At 29.7% G+C, this 21,044-nt stretch overlaps 2 protein-coding genes across 2 annotated transcripts; both read right to left on the reverse strand.

The window, feature by feature from the left end:
- Positions 1–366: 366 nt before the first annotated feature.
- LOC107432742 (cytochrome P450 72A397-like) lies at positions 367–4,269 on the reverse strand. Its single transcript, XM_048466176.2, has 5 exons — positions 3,874–4,269; positions 3,218–3,435; positions 2,388–2,635; positions 1,507–1,891; positions 367–1,049 (listed from the first exon to the last, which is right to left on the reverse strand). Exons 1-5 carry the CDS (start codon positions 4,157–4,159, stop codon positions 624–626), a joined length of 1,563 nt encoding a protein of 520 aa, XP_048322133.2. The 5' UTR covers positions 4,160–4,269; the 3' UTR covers positions 367–623.
- An 11,227-nt stretch (positions 4,270–15,496) lies between these two features.
- LOC107432743 (cytochrome P450 CYP72A219) lies at positions 15,497–20,131 on the reverse strand. The gene is made up of 5 exons (XM_048466067.2): positions 19,764–20,131; positions 19,082–19,299; positions 17,827–18,077; positions 16,819–17,206; positions 15,497–16,124 (listed from the first exon to the last, which is right to left on the reverse strand). Exons 1-5 carry the CDS (start codon positions 20,041–20,043, stop codon positions 15,696–15,698), a joined length of 1,566 nt encoding a protein of 521 aa, XP_048322024.2. The 5' UTR covers positions 20,044–20,131; the 3' UTR covers positions 15,497–15,695.
- Between the last annotated feature and the right edge of the window lie 913 nt (positions 20,132–21,044).

A 21,044-nucleotide genomic window follows, 5' to 3' on the forward strand; every position in this document is an offset into this window, starting at 1 on the left:
TATATATTTACAAATTAAAAACGAGTAAACATCCTCATCATATAAAGATTATATATATAATATGGTTTTTATGGGATTTGGGTCCAGCATGCCGTCAATGTTGTGCACGACTCATATCATCAGTTTAACAACTTATATTATATTGTAGAAGTCTAATTGAAATAAAACCTCCAAATGGAGATGAAGTTTTAAGCTTCAGAACTCCATGAATACATTGATCTGTGTAGTGAGTTTCCAAAACGTCTTTTCAAAAATATCAATGCACCCCACCTTTTAAGTTCTGTAAATAAGTCCTTGGGCACTAAGTGCATCGTTTAGTACCATAATTCTTGGTGAAGCAAACTATAATTAAACAGACAAAAGAAATAAAATAAAAAAAGTTTAAAATATCAAAATAAGGATAAAGTAGCTGCTGTCTTTCAAGCAAACAATATACCAAGCTGCTGAATCATATTACCTCCTATAAGGATTTGCTTTTCAAACCCAATAAAGTTTCAAAAGCCCTTAAGATTAATCTTGAACTATAGAAAACATTTAGGGATGTGTTTATGTATATATGTATCCAGTACATGTGAGCATTATACATATGCATATATAGTGGATAATTTTATAGTACAAACGAATTAACGTTTGTGCAAAATAAGGTGAGCACCAAATTGTGGTTGAAGTAAAATTGTAGTGGAAGGAGCGTGAGCATAGGATGGGGATAGCTCAAATTTGAAGTGCTGTAAAATCAATGCCAAAGCCATTTTTGCTTCCATCATAGCAAAGTTTTGCCCGATGCAAATCCGGGGTCCCCAACCAAAAGGAAAGAAACAAAGCCGGCCTTTAGTCGCCTTCGACACCCCTTCGGAGAACCTCTCTGGCTTGAACTCGGTTGCATCATCACCCCAGAGTTCATTGTCATGATGAACAAGCAGCGTAGGAAGGGAAAGCTGCACTCCAACTGGTAAGGTCAGCTTTCCGAGTTGTGTTTCCTTGTTTACTTTTCGCTCCATTGTAACTACCGGAGGATATAATCTAAGAACCTCATTGAAGATCATTGTAACCTGCACAATGTGGTAATAATTTCCAATGGTCAGGACTCTATAGTCACCTTAATATATAATAGATAGTCACAAATAATATTCATTCATATGCATATGTATATCAAAAATATTTTAAAAGTGAGAGTATAGAGTAGTAGACTATATATATAATTTTACCATGGTGGAAGTCAACACTTAATTACATATAATCCATAATAATATATCTTACCAATTATATATGATTGGGCTTCAAACATCCACCATAATATAGATGTGTATATAAACATTGATTACATGATGTCAGATACACGATTTGTCTCTTTTTCTATTTCCCCATTCATTCGCTTCCATGTCTACAATGGAATATCTAGTTAATTTTTAACTACGTAGTTGAATGACATGTAATAAATTAAGTATGTGGAACCAAACGAGGAGACTACTATATGTGTGTGTGTGTGTGTGTGTGTTATGTACTTACAACTTTAAGGTGGGTTAACCCATCAAAGTCTGGCTTGTTGTTACCAAAGACTTGCAAAACCTCATCTCTTGCACGGTGCTGCCAATTCGGATACATGCTCAACAAAACCATGGTCCATGCAAGCAACACCGAGGTAGTCTCTTGGCCTGCGAAGTAAAATAATTTACATTCCTCAATCACATCTTCAGTACTCATTCCAATATTCTTCTTGTTTCCATCATGTTGTTCTTTACGATTGGATTCCAAGAGTATGCCTAATAAGTCATCTTTGGTCTCTTCTTCCTCTCTCATTGCTTGCTTTCTTTTATGGATTATATTCCTGAGTGAAGCTGTGATCTCCTTGTCAATTTCCTTCATCCTCTTGTTTTTCTTTGTAGGCAGAAACCTACACACACACACACACACACACACATATATATTTATATATATATATATATATAGCATGAACCAACCTTAATCCGTTATATTTTTACATACATGCAGAAGAAAAACAAAACAAAAATAAATATATTTTTAGTTAATTATTTATAAAGTTTAATTAGGTGTCGTTAGATAACATTTTTTTTTTTTTTTTTGCTTTTTTCTATCCAATCATGATAGCTAATAATTATATTGTGTAAAATATTTTAAACAACTATAAATTGAAAAGAGAAAAATCAAAACAAACCAAAAATCAACATAATTTAAAGTTGTATTCAATTTGGAGTTTATGTTTTTTTTTTTTTCCTTAATTAACTTTATAGTTAACTTAAACATCTAAACAAAATTAACTATAAGTAATTAATATTTAACTTAAGCAAATTACACACAGTCAGATAATAAGTAAAAAAATAATAACTGAAAACCGATTACGTTACCAAAAGCACCTTAGTTAATTTTACCTCCATCCTGGAAAGTAAACAGATCGCGAAACTTCATTTACATGTTGAGCTTGCTCTTTTTGGAGCTGGAATACTCGTCTTCCTTCTTCATAGCTACTTCCAAAGGCAGTTCGAGAGATGGCATCCGCGGTCGCGTTTTGAAGATAAGGCCACACATCTAACTCACATGATCCCTCTTTGGAGATCATCATCTTGTCCCATTCGCTAATCATCTCTCCATGGCTTACTGCAAATGCTGGTAACAAATGCTGTACATCACATGATATCAAACACAATATCAAAACCACTATATATATCTCCCGAAATCTATGATGGATGACATAGCAACGTCACAAACACTAATTTTTAATTTTTTTTGCATCACAGACTGTTGAGGCAGTGCTAGGGAATATAGTCTCTGCCCCATTTATATATATAATAAAAAATGTTATCATTATTTATTTTTTATAATTTATATATACACGTATACATATATATTTTTTTGCTTTGAAAATATATGAAAATATCAACAAGTTTTAAATATATGAGGAAGGTGGGAATCGGGAAAGGCCGCCTCGACTCTGGCTCATCTGTTGTCATCCTTATATAAAATGATTATTACTTCACCCAAAACAAACAAAAATAAATGTATTATTAAATCCATATTTGATTAGTTTTTAATTTTAAATTCTAATTTTTAATTTAATCCAATAAATAATAAATAAAAAATTTAATATTAAAACTATCAAAAAATATATATATATATATATATATATAAGCAAAAAGGTTAAGATACATGGGAACTTCCTCAGGTCAAAATTTAAGAATATGAAAAATAAATAAATAAATACCTCCAACTTCTGAAAATGAAATGCAGGGTTGATAATTCTTCGGTGTTTAACCCATTTTTCATCTTCGTAAGTTACAACGCCTTTGGCCAGCAACTTTGTGAGCGGATTTTGATCCAGTTTGCGAAAATCACTAAATTTGTTGAAGATGTCTTTCAGTTGCTCTGGGTTCGTAATGATTACCCTTGGTGTGGGGCCAATCCATGTAAAAGAATCCTTACCTGCATTGTTTACAATTAAGATTCAATTTAAAAGTCGTAATGAAATTGGCCTTGTAATCTTAGACCCAAAAAAGTTCCCCCAAAAAAAAAAAAAAAAAAATCTTAACCAAAAAAAAGAAAAAGAAAAAGGGTTTGTAAATGAATTATAATTATAATCTTCAATATACCAACTCATAATATTGTAATACTATTTGATTAAAAAAATAATAATAATTAATGATAAATATATATACATATATATGTATATATATAGATAATAATTTTTTTAATAAAAATATATAATGTAACATTACAAAAATAAAATACAGAGATGTACAGTCTATAAATATTAACTATATATAGGAATAATTGGTTAGGAGAAAAATCTCTTATTTAGCTAAATCAAAAATGGTTATCCATTGGACGGATAGATAAGAAAATAGTAGTTAAGTATATTACCAAAATTCTCTACCGTCTGGTAGATAAAGGGGAGGACACGAGGAGCTATATCATGGGAGAGAATCATGGGTTTGGAATTTGCCAGTTTGAACATGTTGGAGCTTTCCTTCAAGTCCCCATAGACAAGGCGATAGGATTTGGCAGTGAGACCTTGATGTCTGAGGGCCCTTTCTAGCTTCTTCGGCCTCAACCATACCCACTTCAACACTCTCCATGCCCAAGTAATTACTATGCTTATCAAACCCACATACACTATAGTTGTGCCAAATGAAACTTCCATTTTCATATATATATATATATATATATATATGAGGTTAGAAGTTTTTGCTGATGAAGTTGAGAATAATTTAGGTGTTTGAGAATAATTTAGGCGATATCTGTATATATACGTATATATATCTGTGTATGTCTGTGTGGGGGGTAACACTGTATACCCATCAGTATTTTGAACAGTTTTCCTAAGTGTCACAATCAATGTTATCACTTCCTTAGTGTCACAATCAATGTTACCACTTACAAGTTTTCCATGCGCGTGCATGCGTTTAATTGAGTCTTATTTTTATATACAAATTCCATGAGAACGTTATCATAAAAAGAAATTAAAAAAAAAAAATCCCTGAGAACGTCAAGATGATCATAACCTTAAATTATTCAAAAGGTCTTAGATATAATATTTCTTTATATATATATATATATATATATATATGTGTGTGTATAATAATAAAAGACAATTTGATAATAATTTTGATGAGAAATCCAACCTTTAAAATTTCATCAATTTTAATTGTTAGTATAGTACATGCTTATCTTACTTCTATATACATTTTATTTTTTCTTGATTAAACGAGGGAGATCGTGAAATCAGCTTGTCTTCTTTAAAAGATTGATAACACTTTCTTTTATTTTCTTCTTGTTATTATTATTATTATTTTTTGGAATTGATAATAATCGAGAGGTTCATTTCATCTAGTCTTTGTCCCTTTTTTTTTTTTTTTTTTTTTTGTGAAAGACGTCTCGTCCAATAAATTTGATTGGATGTATTTCACACACTGGACACGAGCTGTACAATTTTTTTTTCGATTCTTTTTTTGAATGCGTTTCTCACATGGACACGTGTTTATGTATATATATATATATATATATTGACAAAAACCTGTTTTTTTGTTTTGCTGTCCCCTATGCTCTGCCACCCGTGACTCGATCCCGCGCAACTGTGGCACAGGTAGTGGCTGTCGACCACGCGAGCTAGCCAACTTGGTCACATAATCATTAGGAAACATCTATTCTCCTAAAGTTTTACACCTAGCATAATTAATCACAACGAATGAAATTAAACATTTCATTAATATCAATTGACTTTTAACCACATAAAGTTAGTTCTTAGTAATGAAATTAATTAAACGGACAATCTAGAATATCTCCATTATTGAAGATCCACTTAATAAAATTTAAAAACAAAAAAAAAAATCGCCTCTTTAATTGATGAATTTTTAAAACAATGATGATTTTTCACAAAAAACTATATCAAACATTAGTGGATAGCTCTTAAGTTTGAGCCTTATATTAAGCCCCATCTAGGCAATTAAGGATAACTTTATCTTTTTTTAAAATCCACATAACTAATTTATAGTTTTTTTAGAATTAGCTTGCTCTGTTTATCTCATGTAATATTTGGTTAATAATAAAAATTTTAAATCTTTAAAATAATTAAATTAAATTTTATATTACAAATTAAGAATAAATTTTATTTTTTTATAAAATCCATGTAACTAGTTTAGAGGATTTTTAAAATGACACTTAAAACATTTTTTCTGAAAATGTAAATTGTAAAAATAATTATTACTACATAAGCTAATATGGATAATGTTTTTAAAAAAAATTTATAAATGATAATATCTAAAATTAATGTTAAATTGATATTGCATAAATATTGAAAAGACAAATATTTATTTCTACAGACTTTTTAAACATTGTAAAATTTTATAAAAAACTAAAATTTGTTTTAAAAATTAATTTTTGAAAATATGAGTTTATAAAAAATATAATTAACTAATAATCATAAATAATTTATATATATATTTTTATAAAATATTAATTTTAAAATTGATTATATATTTACACTATCTAAATTCAAATAATATTAATTTTTATGTAATATAGAAAAAAAATGATATCCACCATTAAAAATACTTTTATATCTCTAAAGAGAAGTTTTCCCACTTATTTTTTTAAAAATTAGGATTTTAATTGTCTGATCATTTACAATATGAAAATAATTAGATGCGAAAAATAATAATGAAAGCTCTCAGCATATCCGATCATGAAAAATTAATTGGCCTAGCCTCTTAAGTAATGGGTTGTTCATTTTAGCTTTAATTTTTTTTTCTTTCTTTTTTTTTTTTTTGTGGTGAATATAGCTTTAATTTTTGTTGGTTTACAACAAAAGGAAAAAAAAAATAACTTTTTAAGCAAAAGTATCAATTTAATAAAAAGAAAAGCCATAATTTCTCTCAGATCGAGATGATGAAAATTTTCTACTGAGATCTTTTAAATCGAAACGAAAAAAAAAAAGGGGGATTTTTAATGAAAGACAGAAGAAGATAGTTTACATCCTTCGAAAAAGTTTAGAGGATGTGTCACCATTGATGGGATAGACACAGGGTGAGGAAAGAAGATCCGAATTCCCCAACTATAAATGAATGTATAGGTTAAATTAGAAAATTGAGTATGAAAAATCTACCAAAAAACTTTTTTTTTTTTTTTTTTTAACTTTAGTAAGCATGAATTTCCAAACGGCACGGCACTAAGCATGAATCAAATACGTCACACGTGGTCCAATATGTCAAATTTTACTTCTGTTGCAATTATTAATTTTATACAATTTCTTCCTTTTTTTTTTTTATTACAATTTGGATATTTATTTTGAAAGTGTATTTTAAATTATTCTATTATTAAATTAAATATATGAAAACAATTTTAAATAATTTCAAGAAGGTAATTTTCAAAGGTGGATTGATTATATTATGAATATCATTCCTTCTATAATTATCTATAAAAATTTTAAATTAATATTTATTCATTTAATGGATATGAAGTGCAAACTAAGTTGAAACCAAACATAGAAAACAGGCAGCAACAGCAAGAGCATGTACCAATTTAGAGACTATGCCTGGAGTTCCAATAAGGAGGTCAAGAGTTAAGGCATGTGCAAGTAAAAATACCGTCTAGGTAGGACAGGATGGTTAAAAATGCTTTAAAATTTTTCTTTATTATCAACTTAGAGGGGATTCAAATTTAAAATTATCGTATAAAAAAATAGTAGTTTGTGATTGGATTATAGCCCCCCCCCCCCAAAAAAAAAAAAAACTATAAAAGTTTTAATATATGCCAAAACTTGGAGGTACATATTTTTGTCATTATCCAAAAAAAGATTGATAAAATATTTGGACTCTAATTAAGAAGATAGAGGTTTATGGTACTGTTAATTAATCTAACGTTTGTGCAAAATAATGTGAGCACCAAATTGTGGTTGTAGAGTGATGATGGTGAAAGGAGCATGAACATATGATGAAGATAGATCAAATGTGAAGTGCTGTAAAATCAATGCCAAAGCCATTTTTGCGTCCATCATAGTAAAGTTTTGCCCAATGCAAATCCGAAGTCCCCGGCCGAAAGGAAAGAAACAAAGCGGCCATTTGTTGCCTTCGAAACTCCTTCTAAGAATCTCTCTGAATTGAACTCAGTTGCATAGTCATCCTACAGCTCATGATCACGATGAACAAGCATTATTGGTAGGTAGAGACGCACTCCAGGTGGTAATGTCAAATTTCCAAGTTGTGTTTTATTTTGAACCATTCGGTCAACTAAAACCACCGATGGATATAACCTAAGAACCTCTTTCAATATCATAGTAACTAGTGCATATGCAAAATTTCACTGGTCACTTGTCATATTAATAAATCTGAATAACATATACAGAGTTTCAAAGAGAAATTAAAAAGATCAATTAAAGTATCCATTTTTTTTTTCTCAAAAGCTAGAATATAATTGAAGAAACAAATTCATTACTCCATTGGTCTCATCAAATTCGTTTTGAATTTTGAAGTTCAAAATATTCATCCGTTTAATTAAACGGGTGAGTGAATAGTTGTAGACTCCAAAAATGTTTAATAGTGGGTTTATAAGCCCATCATATGTCAAGTATGCAAAATGCTATGTTCTATTACTGGTAATAGAATCTGTATACCTAACATATAATAGGCGTGTCAGCCAACTATAATGGGCATAATAGACTATATATATATATATATATACACTTACAACTTTAAGATTAGATAAGCCATGAAAATCCGGTTTCTTGTCACTGAACACTTGCAAAACCTCTTCTCTTGCGCGATGTTGCCAATTAAGATACCTACTCAATAAAATCATGGTCCAAACAAGCAACAATGAGGTAGTCTCTTGGCCTACAAAATAAAATAGCTTACATTCCTCAATTACATCTTCAATACTCATCCCAATATTAATAATAAAATATAAAAAAGAAGGGGGTTTTTTAGTAAATTTAAATGAAAATGCAGTGTGAACAGAAGAACCACACTAAGACAACTAGTTTGTGAAAAAATACACCATGCCCTGATGAAGAATATTCAAGTATTGTAGCTAGATCGCCAAGACATTTGTGCAACATGTTTGGGCTTCGGATGTTTGGATCCACTAGCGAGAAAATTGGTCCAATAGTACAATTCAGCCCATTAAAGTCATTTTTGGGATAGTTAAATTAGTTGGTCGTTGTTTCATATAGGGATAATTCTCCAGCAATGATCGATCCGAAGTTAGTCCACACTATTTATATATATGTGTGTGTGTGTGTGTGTGTGTGTGTAAGGTGTTTTATATGGGATTTTGGATCCATGCATGCCGTCAATGTTGTACATGGTTTATGTTAAATTTATGGTTTATTTATCGACGGTACTTGTAGAAATGATTTAGTGGAATCTTTCGGTACTACTCTGTGTGTGTATGTGTGTAATTAAATAGCAATCAATGGAAGCATACATGAAAAGTGAAAGATATATATATATATATATTACCAAAATTCTTGACCGTCGGATGGAGAAGGGGGAGGACACGTGGAGTTGTATCATGGGTTTTGATTTTGCTTCTTTTACCATCACGGAGCTTTCCTTCAGGTCCCCAAACAAAAGTCGATAAGAATTGCCAGAAAGACCTTGTTGTCTCAATAACCTTTGGCCTGAACAAAACCCAAGTCAACAATCCCCATGCCAATGCAATTACTATGCTAACCAAACCCACATACACTGCGGTTCTGGCTGAAACTTCCATTTGGAGATAAGAGATGGAGGGAGCTAGAGAGTACAATTCTATACCGTATTATATAGGTATAGACCTGGCAATTTGGGTCATGACACGGCGACACGACTCGAAAACGATACGGAATAAATGAATTTGGGTTTATTATAAATGAATTCGGGTCATAATCGGGTCAACCCGTTTAACACGAATATTAATCGTGTCATTTTCGGGTTGACCTGTTTAACTTGAAATTGACCCGTTACGATCCATTTATTAAACGTGTCAGTTTCAACCCGACACGATTATACATCTATTACAACCCATTTAAATTTAATTTTAAATTAATATTTTATCACTAATATAATATTTAATAACTAAAAAATATTATAAATTAAAAATTTTATAAAAATAATTTTCTATTACTAATTTTTTAAAAACAAAAAATACATCTTTAATAAAACCAAAACATAAAAATAAAAAAAAAATAAAAAATCTTTTCGGATTAATAGGTTAATTTTCAGGTTAACGGGTTAATAGGTTAGTTTTCGGGTTAATAGGTCAATTTCAGGTTAACGGGTTAATAGGTCAACACGACCCGTTAAAATAATCGTGTTAAACGGGTTGTGTCGTGTTGACCTGTTTATAAACAGGTCGGATTAGTGTTTTAGGTGCCTGACACGATTAATAAATGGGTCGTGTTCGGGTTAGGTATTTTTGGCATGATTATTAAGCGGGTTGACATGAACACGACCCACGAACACGAATTGCTAGATATATATAAGTACATGGGCCGGTGGACCTATTTTTATTAATTGTGGTCAGAAATATTTTGGTGATGTTATATATAACCATATAGTCTAGTGAGGCTATATATATCATTGTGTGGTATTTAACTTTTAGTATTATTCTTATTCTTATTAAATTTTTTTTATTGAGAGTATGAATATTTAAACTCGAATTACTGTGCTAGTAAACTTTAAATTTACCATTGGGTTATACCTTGGGGATGTGGTATTTGATTTGTTTTTATTTCAATTAAACAATGCTGGTTTTGAAAATATCAATTTACACTCTTAGAGTGTTGTTTGGATGAATTACCAAAAAAAAAAAAAAAGATATGAATGATAAAAATTGAAGTTCCAACAATAAAGGGATTCAGTTTATCTTTAAAAAAAAAAAAAAAAGTATCAATTCTGAACTTTTACTGAGAGAAGCTCCTCTTTTATCTTATCGCGTGTACACTACATAAAATAAACCCATGGAATTGATTTAAGCTGGATTGATTTTTTTTCACTATTTTTCTTTTTCTTCGAAAATCACTGCCTTAGGTAAGGGTGGGCTAGGTGTAGATCGGTTCGGTTTATATTTTTTTAAATCGAACCGATCAATTCGATTTGGATTGGATACGAAACCGAACCGACCGACCTTCATGTTCAATCTGTAAAAAACCAAATCAATGGCCATTGGTCAGTTTCGATTGGATTCACGGTTTGGATCGTTTTGGACCTCATGATAGACCTCGGCCCAAACTTTTATATTTATGCTCTTTTTTTTTTACAAGTTTATTTATGCTATTTTGAAATATAAATTTTACACATTGGACTAAAATTGTATAAAGTTTCTTTAGGCCTTTTTAATTATCAATCTTCAATCATAAAACATATTATGTAAGATGGATTGGATTGGTTCGGGTTGGGTTGGGTAAAATTTTTTCCAATCCGCAACCCGAACTGAACATAACGGATTTTTTATATTCATAACCGAACCAACTCGTTTAAAGACTTAACCCAATCGAAACCGAACTAAATAGTTCGGATAGGTCAGTTTGGTCGGGCCGATTCGGGTTTTGCCCACTCCTAGCCTTAGCTTTTGCCTTTTTTTTTTTTTTTTTTTTTTTTTGGCTTGAAAAGTTTATAGCTGATTGATTTTTTTCCCCACTTAAAACGTCGTTTTTTGTCCGGATGAGTTGGAAAATATAAAACTTATGGACTTTTATTTTTCTAAAAAATTGCTTTCTATTTTTTGATGTAAATTTTTTTCTTAATTTTCTTAATATTATATAACTTTAATAATGTAACATCTTTAAAAAACTTTGATAATGAAATATTACCATAAATAATAAACAAAACTCATTTTAATATATTATGGATAATTTAATATTTTTGAAAATGTTAATTTTTTTTATAACTTCTTTTAATATTATATATGTTTAAATAATGTAACTATTACCATAAATAACAATCAAAGCTCTATATAATATTATGGATAACGTAATTATTTAGAAAAATTACATGAGTAATAATAACAAAATATATTTAATCTATTTTAAATAATGTATTTATTTCTAAAAATAAACTTCTATAATAATAATAATAATGATAATAATAATAATAAATCAAATTTGTTTATTTTTTTCTTATTAAAATTATTTTTTTAAGAAAAAAACCATAGTGCGAAGTTGTTCAGTATTAATACAATACAACATATTATATTACAAAACGGTTCTATTCAATATAATATATTTAATTCAATATAGTTCTATGCTCTAAATAAATCCTTTATTAATTGATACTATCGTGATCCATGATTCCATATTACTACACCTTGTTTTCATATGAAAATTAAGTGGGTGCTTAAAAATGGAACTGAACTGTATTTTCTAGGAAAATAAAACTAATACAAAATTTAATATAACCTAATAATGGTTTTAAAATAATGTTGAAGATATAAAATGGGAAAAAAAAAATTCCCCATACCATGCTGGAACTTATATATTCTTAAGAAAAAAAATACATAAGAAAAGGTTACTTAATATGATTTATTGTATTCACACTTTAATTTTCTGTTCTTGCGTATTTCATGGACATTTGTTGAAAACCGTCGGGCGGAAGTGCGAGGCCCAACTGGGCCTTTTTGGGCCATTAATATGAGTCCAACCCACAATTCAAAATCCCCAACTGCAATATTGTAATTTAATCAACAGAGAAAGGGCAAAGTAGACATTACAGTGAAAAGAATCCAACCCATAAATAAGAGTGAATTTTAAGGTTTGTAATTTCTGAGTGCATATGAGCAAAAAAGAGTGCGGTGTACAGTTGCGGGCAAACGGCAGCCTTCCATTAGTTCCTTTCATCAATGTTCGTCTTTGCAGTTGTAGTGGCTTGCATGAATACAGAGGCTTTGTACATTTCATTCTTTTCAGAAAAAAAATAAATTTAATCATATTTTACAAAAAAGTCAGCTGCTTTTCTTTTCCTAGATCTTTGACGTGGAAAATGATTCACTATTTTATTTTATTCTATTTTTTTGTTGTTGTATCTTTGGGAGTTCAATGAAATTTTAATGTTTCCGGCAATGCTTTTTATATTTAGAAGGGAACCAATAATTTCTAGCCTTTTTATGTGTGTGTGTATATATATATATATATATATAAAAGGCCAATTTGTGAATGCTGAATTTTTACATTTAAGTTATCTTATCTGAATTGCAACAATATTGTCAAAAATTATTGCTTCACAGTAGATTTTAGGACTAGAGTTTGTGTAAAATAATGTGAGCTTCATGTTGTGGTTGGAAGGTTACAATAGTAAAAGAAGCATGAGCATAGGTGTGGTGGTTAAAGCCACTTTTTGGCTTTTCTTAATTAAGATGTTGACTTAGACAAAGACGTGGAAGAATATAGAATTTTGTAGCTGTGTTGACAAAGAATTAATGCAAAGCATGATTTCAACTGCAGCTTGCAGGAGAATGCAATTTCAATTAAATCACTCCATTTCTCTACCGCCATATTACACCGCCTCCAACATCTATATATACATCCATCCCATTTTGAAGCAAGCTGATTCCATCTCATAGAAGTGAATTCCATTTTGAGGTGTGAGAGAAACATAGAAAACAAAGAGAAAGAGGAAAGTATTAGAGAGGGAATTATAAAGGGGACTTGCGTTTTTTTTTTTTTTTTTTTTTATTAGAGAGTATGTGTGTGTTTTTTTTTTTTTTTTCTATTATAAAAGTAATAGTATTATCAATTGTCCTTCTCATATTTAGAGAGAAATTATTTATTTTTTTATTATAATAATTTTTTTTAATAATTGTTAATTATTTTATGTGTATTTTATTTGAATATTTTTATACATAAACTTTTTATTTTTCTAATTTTAACTGCAATTGTGTGCCTCATACCTTGATTTCCTAACAATAGGAAGGTGAAAGATCAAATGTGAAATTCTGTAAGATCAAAGGTATAGCTAGTTTGGCTTCTATAATAGCATGCAAAATTTTGTCCAATGCAAATTCTGGGACCCCGCCGAAATGGAAAGAATGAAACTTGGCTCTCCGTGGCTTTTGAAATTCCTTCTGCAAACCTCTCTGGTTTGAACTTGTCTGCATCATTCCCCCATTGCGTTTTGTCATGGTGAAGAAAGATTATGGGCAAGGAGACCTTTAATCCTGCTAGTAATGACAATTTTTCAATATTTGTTGGTTATAATCTGTTCGTTCAAGATATATAAGCTACTGGTGGGTATAATCTCAATGAGAAGATCATGTTAACCTAAGAAAATGATTCTCTGTGGATTTATAAAAAATATAACAAAAAATAAAAACAAAAAAAATAGAGAAGGGGGGGGGGGGGGGGGGGGTGGAAGAGATAGTTCTTTAGATTAAAAAGGTTTATCATACTTACTACTTTAAATGATCTAGGCCATCAAAATCTGTTTTTTGGTTACGAAAGACCACCAATACCTCTTCTCTTGCTCGATCTTGCCAATTTGGAAACGCTAAGATCATTGTCCAAACAAGCAATGCTGAGGTAGTCTCTTGGCCCGCAAAGTAGAATAGCTGAGTCTCTTGGCCCGCAAAGTAGAACAGCTTACATTCCTCAATTACATCTTCGATGCTCATCCCAACGTTGTTGTTGTTGTTCCCATGTTGTTGGATTTCTTTGCGGTTAGATTCTAAGGTATGCCTAATAGGTCATTTTCAGTCTCTTCATCAGCTCTAATTGCTTTCTCTCTTTTGTTGATTATTTCTTTGAGTAAATTTCATATTTGTTTCTCAATTTCTTTCATTCTTTTGTTCATTTTAGTTGGCAGAAACCTACTCAGAAACAATCCTTGTTACTGTTTATACAAGAAATAGAACACTTCAACAAGATTGAATTTTACTTTTACCTTCATCCTGGAATGTAGACAGATTGTACAGCTTTAATTGTGAGTTGAGCTTGCTCCTTCTGGAGTTGAAATATTCTTCTTCCTTCTTCATAGCTACTTCCAAATGCTGTTCGAGTGATGGCATCTTGAGACAAATTTTGAAGATCAAGCTTAAGCTGTTTTGATGGATTTATTATGTACATCAAGCTTGTCTAACAATTTACACATTTATTGTATATTTATGTTCTATGATTGAGTGGAAAGATAAAAAACACCGTCAACTTCTGTAGATGGAAAGCTGGATTGATGATCTTTCTGTGTTTAGTCCATTTCTCACCCTCATAGTTTGCAAGACCAACGGCAGAGGACTTGATAAGTGGATTTGTTTGGGCTTTGAAAATCACCAAACTTGGTGAAGATGTCTTTCAAACCTTTTGGCTTCATGATATTCACACTTGGACTGGAACCAATCCATGCGAAAGAATTCTTACCTGCATTTTTGAAAAAAAAAAAAAAAAGAAAAAAAAAAAGGAAGGTAAGATGACTCCAAAAGCTGGATACCATTATTCTTCACTGTTTGATGGATGAAAGGAAGGACACGTGGAGCTGTATCATCGGAGAGGTTCATGGGTTTGGATGTTGATTCTTTTAACATGATGGAGCTTTGCTTCAAGTCCTAAAAAAATAATAATAATAATAATAATAATAAAATTTAAAATTTAAAAATTTAAAAAAAGCCGATAGGAATTGCCTGTAAGACTACTTTGTCTTAGCATGTTTCGAGCTTTTTTGGCCTGGATTCAGCAATCTCCATGCCTATGTTAGTATGCTAATTACAAACGCTATAGACACTGAGATTTTAAATTTTTTTAGTATTTTATTATACTCATATATATAAATCAAGTATACCTTTGATCAGGTAATATGTGTAAAACCATATAAAAATTCTAATAGATGAATGAACGTTTATTTATAATAATTTTTTAACTCATAAAATAGTGATATATCACTTTTGTTTTGCCACATTATTGAATAATCAATTCAGTGCCTAGTATTGCAGGGCAACATGACGGTTTTATTCCACAAACAGGGAAAAGGAAAAAAGCTTCCTCCCTTTTTTTTTTTGGGTTATTGTTGTAACAGAACTCACATATACATACATATAAATATAGCATATATATATATATATATATATTTAACAATTACATCCAAAATCACCCATATGTTTTAATTGATACAGACATATATACGATATATAACAATTACATCCAAAACCACTCATATGTTTTAATTGATACAAACATATATATGAATAGTACATATATAAACACGTTTATTATCCATAATTTTATAGTATTAATTACGTTTGTGTAAAATAATATGAGCTCCAAATTGTGGTTTAAGAGTATGGATAACGTGTGGAGCATGAGCATAGGATGGGGATAGCTCAAATGTGAAGCTTTGTAGAATCATTGACAAAGCCGTTTTTGCTTCCAACAGGGCGAAGTTTTGCCCAATGCAAATCCGAGGTCCCCAGCCAAAAGGGAAAAAACATAATCGACCCTTTGTGGCCATTGAAACTCCTCCCGAAAATCTCTCCGGATTGAACTCATTTGCATCTTCACCCCATAGTTCCTTGTCATGATGAACAAGCAGTGTTGGTACAGTGATCTGCGCTCCAGCTGGTAATGTCAACTTTCCTAGTTGTGTCTTCTTGTCAACATTTCGATAAAATGTATACGCTGGTGGATATAACCTAAGCACCTCATTCAAAATCATTGTAACCTGCACGTGACAATTTTCAATTCTCACTCGTTCGGTCAATATGCACATATATTATCAAATTTGGATATTTTATTTTGTTTTTGATTTTAACAAAATCAGGATGTCATATGTTTAAGCACGATTATATGTAATTTGTTAAAACTTACATATCTAAATGTGAAAACAATTGTGTATATATATATATATATGTGTGTGTGTGTCCAACATTTTAGGATGAGTATAAAGTGCAAAGTGTATAAATATATAAATCATCTACTAACTCAATAAAATAGTTTATTTTGAGCATTTTAATATCTTATTTATTACATGTATATTAAAACTATACTATTGGGTGAAGCCCTTCACCTAATAGATTATATATATGTATATATATATATATATGTATAATGAATAATGCTTAGACGTTTTAATGATTTTATTGTAACCTCTATTACTTCGATTACTTCAACGCTTGAAATATAAAATTATGCTTGCAATTTAAATGAACCTAGATTAGAGTTATTTTATCTTTTTAGAATTTTAATACATCCCTCAACTTATTTTGGACAACCAAAACTATTTTGTATCTTAATATTTGAAGCAATTTAAAGATTAATAATAAAGACTATGATGATTTTCCAATCAAGACTTGATAAAAGACTAACTGATTATTTAATAGGTTTGTTGTTGCCAAAAACTTGCAAAATATACTTACAACTTTAAGTTCAGTTAAGCCATCAAAGTCTGGTTTGTTGTTTCCAAAAGCTTGCAAAACCTCTTCTCTCGCAAGGTGTTGCCAATTTGGATGCATACTCAACACAACCATGGTCCAAACAAGCAACACTGAGGTGGTCTCTTGCCCTGCAAAGTAAAATAGCTTACATTCCTCAATCACATCTTCAGTACTCATTCCAAACCTCTGCTTGCTTCCATGTTGTTGGATTTCTTTAAAGTTGGACTCCAAAAGTATGCCTAATAAGTCATCTTTAGTTCCATCTCCCATTTTCATCGCTCTCTTTCTTTTGTTGATTACCTCCTCGAGTGAAGATTTTATTTTCTTGTCAATTTCCTTCATCCTCTTGTTTATTTTTGTAGGCAGGAAACTGCATGCACATTTTATATTATTAAATACTATTTGTACATATACACATATATATTTATGGATATATTACACTGCATATTTTTGAGATTTCTCTTAATTACAACCAGATATCTTCATGAAATTAAACACGAAAATATTCGATAGTAATAAAAAAAAATTTCAAAGATATACAATGTAATATATCCACATATTTATTTGTATAGTTTCGATCTATTAACATAATATAGTTCACATTTTGTGTTGAATATTACTAATATGATAAATAATGAAAGTTTCAATTTTAAATTATTAATTGATGTAAAACCTTCATTATTTCATACATTTTCACATTTTAAATTATATTTTCAAAATATCCTTAACATATCATTATTTAACATATATATATATATATATATAATTTATTATGGATGATGTCTGTTATACGATGGTGTAAAAATCTAATATAATAAGGCCTATATATAAATATAGAATAATTTTATAAATGGATCGTCCGAAGTATGTGAAAGGTTCGCACCATACAAGATTTTTATAAATAAATAAATAAATAAATATATATATATATTAAAAAGGAGATTGAGATATTGATTAATTTTTTTTTTTTATGTTGATTGACTTATTTACCTCCACCCTGGAATGTAAACGCAAACAGACTGAAAAAGGGCCACTACAAGTTCAATTTGCTCCAGTAGCAGTTGGAATATCTTTCTTCCTTCTTGGTAGCTACTCCCAAAGGCTGTTCTTGAAATCACATCAGCCGACAAATTTTGTAGACAGGGCCACACATCCAACTCACATGACCCTTCTTCTGACACCAAAGCCTCCCATTCGCTAATCATCTCGCTACAACATTCATTAAATGCTGGTACCATTTTCTATGTTAAGCACACACGTAATAATAATCAAATTCAGCCCAAAAAAAAAAAAATTAATAATAATCAACCATTCAACCAAACAAAAAAAAAAAAAAAAGGTAATAATAATAATTAACCGTTAGTTTCGGAGTAAACTTAGGGTTGGTAGAAAGGTGAATATTACCTTTAAATTTTTAATTTAGGTCAATTAATTTTGTTTTATGATTACTCAAACATATCCATGTGTATTTTTTAAAACTTTTTCATTTAAAATCAAATAAAATAGTGCGTAATTCAATAAGGTAAAAATTAAAAACCAAACTAATTGGTCGAAAAATCTAATTTTTAAATTCAAAAATAATTGGTCTACATAAAAATTAGTTCTAAATTAATATTACACAAGAAGAATATTATATCTCATCACTGGTGATCCATGATTAATGAATTTTTGTTGTTGATATATAATAATTTAACAAATAATAATAATAATTTATTTTTTAGATTAAAATTTTAATTATAAAATAATAATAAAACAATATTAAAAATAAGTTATTAATATTTTTCTCAACCAGTATAAGTTGGATGATGAATAACAATGATGATGAATAATAAAATTTTAAAAATAAATAGTAAAAGCCTACTTTCCATTGCTTAAGCATATCTCCCAATCAAGAATACTAAAAAGATTCTAAATTCTCTGCCATTTATTTTATTCCTTCTGATCTTTTCCCTGCTATATTTTAAGCCACTTGATTTATATTATGTATATATCCCTACCCTACCACTATCTCTCTGTTTTCCTCTTTCCTTTAGTCCGATTGTGTATATTTTATATATACTAGTTGAAATTTTTTTGGTGAGTTATATGCTAGTAGAATATGTATGTATTAAAAAAAAAAAAAAAAAACTGCTGCATATATCTAGAAGTAGATGTGTAGATGAAGTTATTTGGAAACTGGCCATTGAGCAAGATTCAAATTAGTCTAAAAAATAATGATAAATAATAATAGTTAAGTATGGAATACCTTCAGCTTCTCCATGTGGAATGCTGGATTAATAATCCTGCGGTGTTTAGCCCATTTCTCACCGTCGTAATTTGCAAGACCTGTTGCTAGCAACTTTGCAAGTGAACCTAAACGTGGCTTTTCAAAATCACCATATCTGGGGAACATATCCTTCGCATCTTCTGGATTGCTAATGATCACGGTTGGAGTGGGGCCATCCCATATAAAAGAGTTGTGACCTACATTACTTTATGTAATTAGTCATGGCAATAAATATATATATATATATATATATAAATAACTATTTCTCACCTTGGAGCATAGGTGGGAACCCATCGTTTAAAATGATTAACTTTTTTATACTAGATTTTGAGTAAAAATATCCGTATTATTGTTTTTTGATAATAGGTCAATATATTAATTAAATACATCAATTTTTTTTAAAAGTATCCAGCAAAAAATATCGATGTTACACAAAAAAAAAATTAGATTTTTATTTAGAAAAAAAACCAACATTTTACAAGAAAAAAACATTGATTTTTCTAAAAAAATTAATTTTACTTAAGTTTTACATCGGCTTTACACCTGATCTGTAAATAATTCTATGTGAATAGTTCTGATTATAGAATCTTTCTATGTTTATATCTATATTTATATATATATATATATATATACATATATTATATATATATATATATATTACCAAAACTTGAAACCGTTTGATGAAGATGGGGAAGGACACGTGGAGTTATATCATGAGAGAGATTCATGGGTTTTGATTTTGCTTCCTTCGTCATCATGGAGCTTTCCTTCACGTCTCCAAATAGAAATCGATAAGAATTGCCAGAAAGGCCTTGTTGTCGCAGGAACGTTTCTAGCCTCTTTGGCCGGAACCAAACCCAGTTCAACACCCTCCATGCCAACGCAATTACTATGCTAACCAAACCCACGTACACTGCGGCTCTGGCACCTGAAACTTCCATTTGGAGATAAGAGATGGAGGGAGCTTGAGACAAGGAAGCAGAGGTGGATTCTATATAAGTGGCCAGAGCAGTGAACCTATTTCTATTAATTGTGGTTCACAAGTTTATATTGTTGAGACTACTGACAACTCTATACGAGATCGTAGGAAATTGTTGTTGTAAGGTCTTTATCAAATACTGTTATTATTTTTTTTAACATTATAAAAATAATATTGTTAAATATATATATATATATATTGTTATATACATTTTTTTAACATTAATATTATTATAAATATATATATATTGTTATATACATTTTTTAACATTAATATTATTATAAATATATATATATATATATATATATATTTAACTCTGTGAAGTATATTTTTATAATAAATATTTTTTTTATTGATAATGAATTATGTAAGCGATAAATTTTAATTAATTGTTCTAAAATAAATTAAAGAATGCACATTAAAATATATATGTGGTTTATTTTTATATGATAAACAATGTTATAATTGAAGTAGAAAAAACTAGAAACATGAATTTATAGAAAACAAATATATATACATATATATTATGAGAGTATACAATGTAAAATCATTAAATAAATAACAAATAATAGGTAATATGAGATCAAACTCATAAACTGAGAAATTTTTAATATATCTTTCTTTTTAAAACTATTAAAGACTTAATACAAATAAAAATAATTTTTTGATAAAACTGATTGACCTAGTCTCTTAAGTAGAAGTATCAATTTAATAAAAAGAAAAGCCATAATTTCTCTCACATCCAGATGATGAAAATTTTCTACCTAGGTGTCCCCGAAAAGTTTTTGGGATTAGAGAATTGGATCTTTTTAAATCGAAAGAAAATAGGACTTTTAATGAAAGACAGAAGAAGAGAGTTTACATCCTTCAAAAAAGTTTTAGATGACGTGTCACGATTGATGGGATAGACACAGGGAGAGGAATGAAAATCCCAATTCCTCCACTATAGATGAATAGATAGGT

Source organism: Ziziphus jujuba, chromosome 11 (assembly GCF_031755915.1).
Source record: "Ziziphus jujuba cultivar Dongzao chromosome 11, ASM3175591v1".
In the NCBI taxonomy this organism is placed as follows: Eukaryota; Viridiplantae; Streptophyta; class Magnoliopsida; order Rosales; family Rhamnaceae; genus Ziziphus; species Ziziphus jujuba.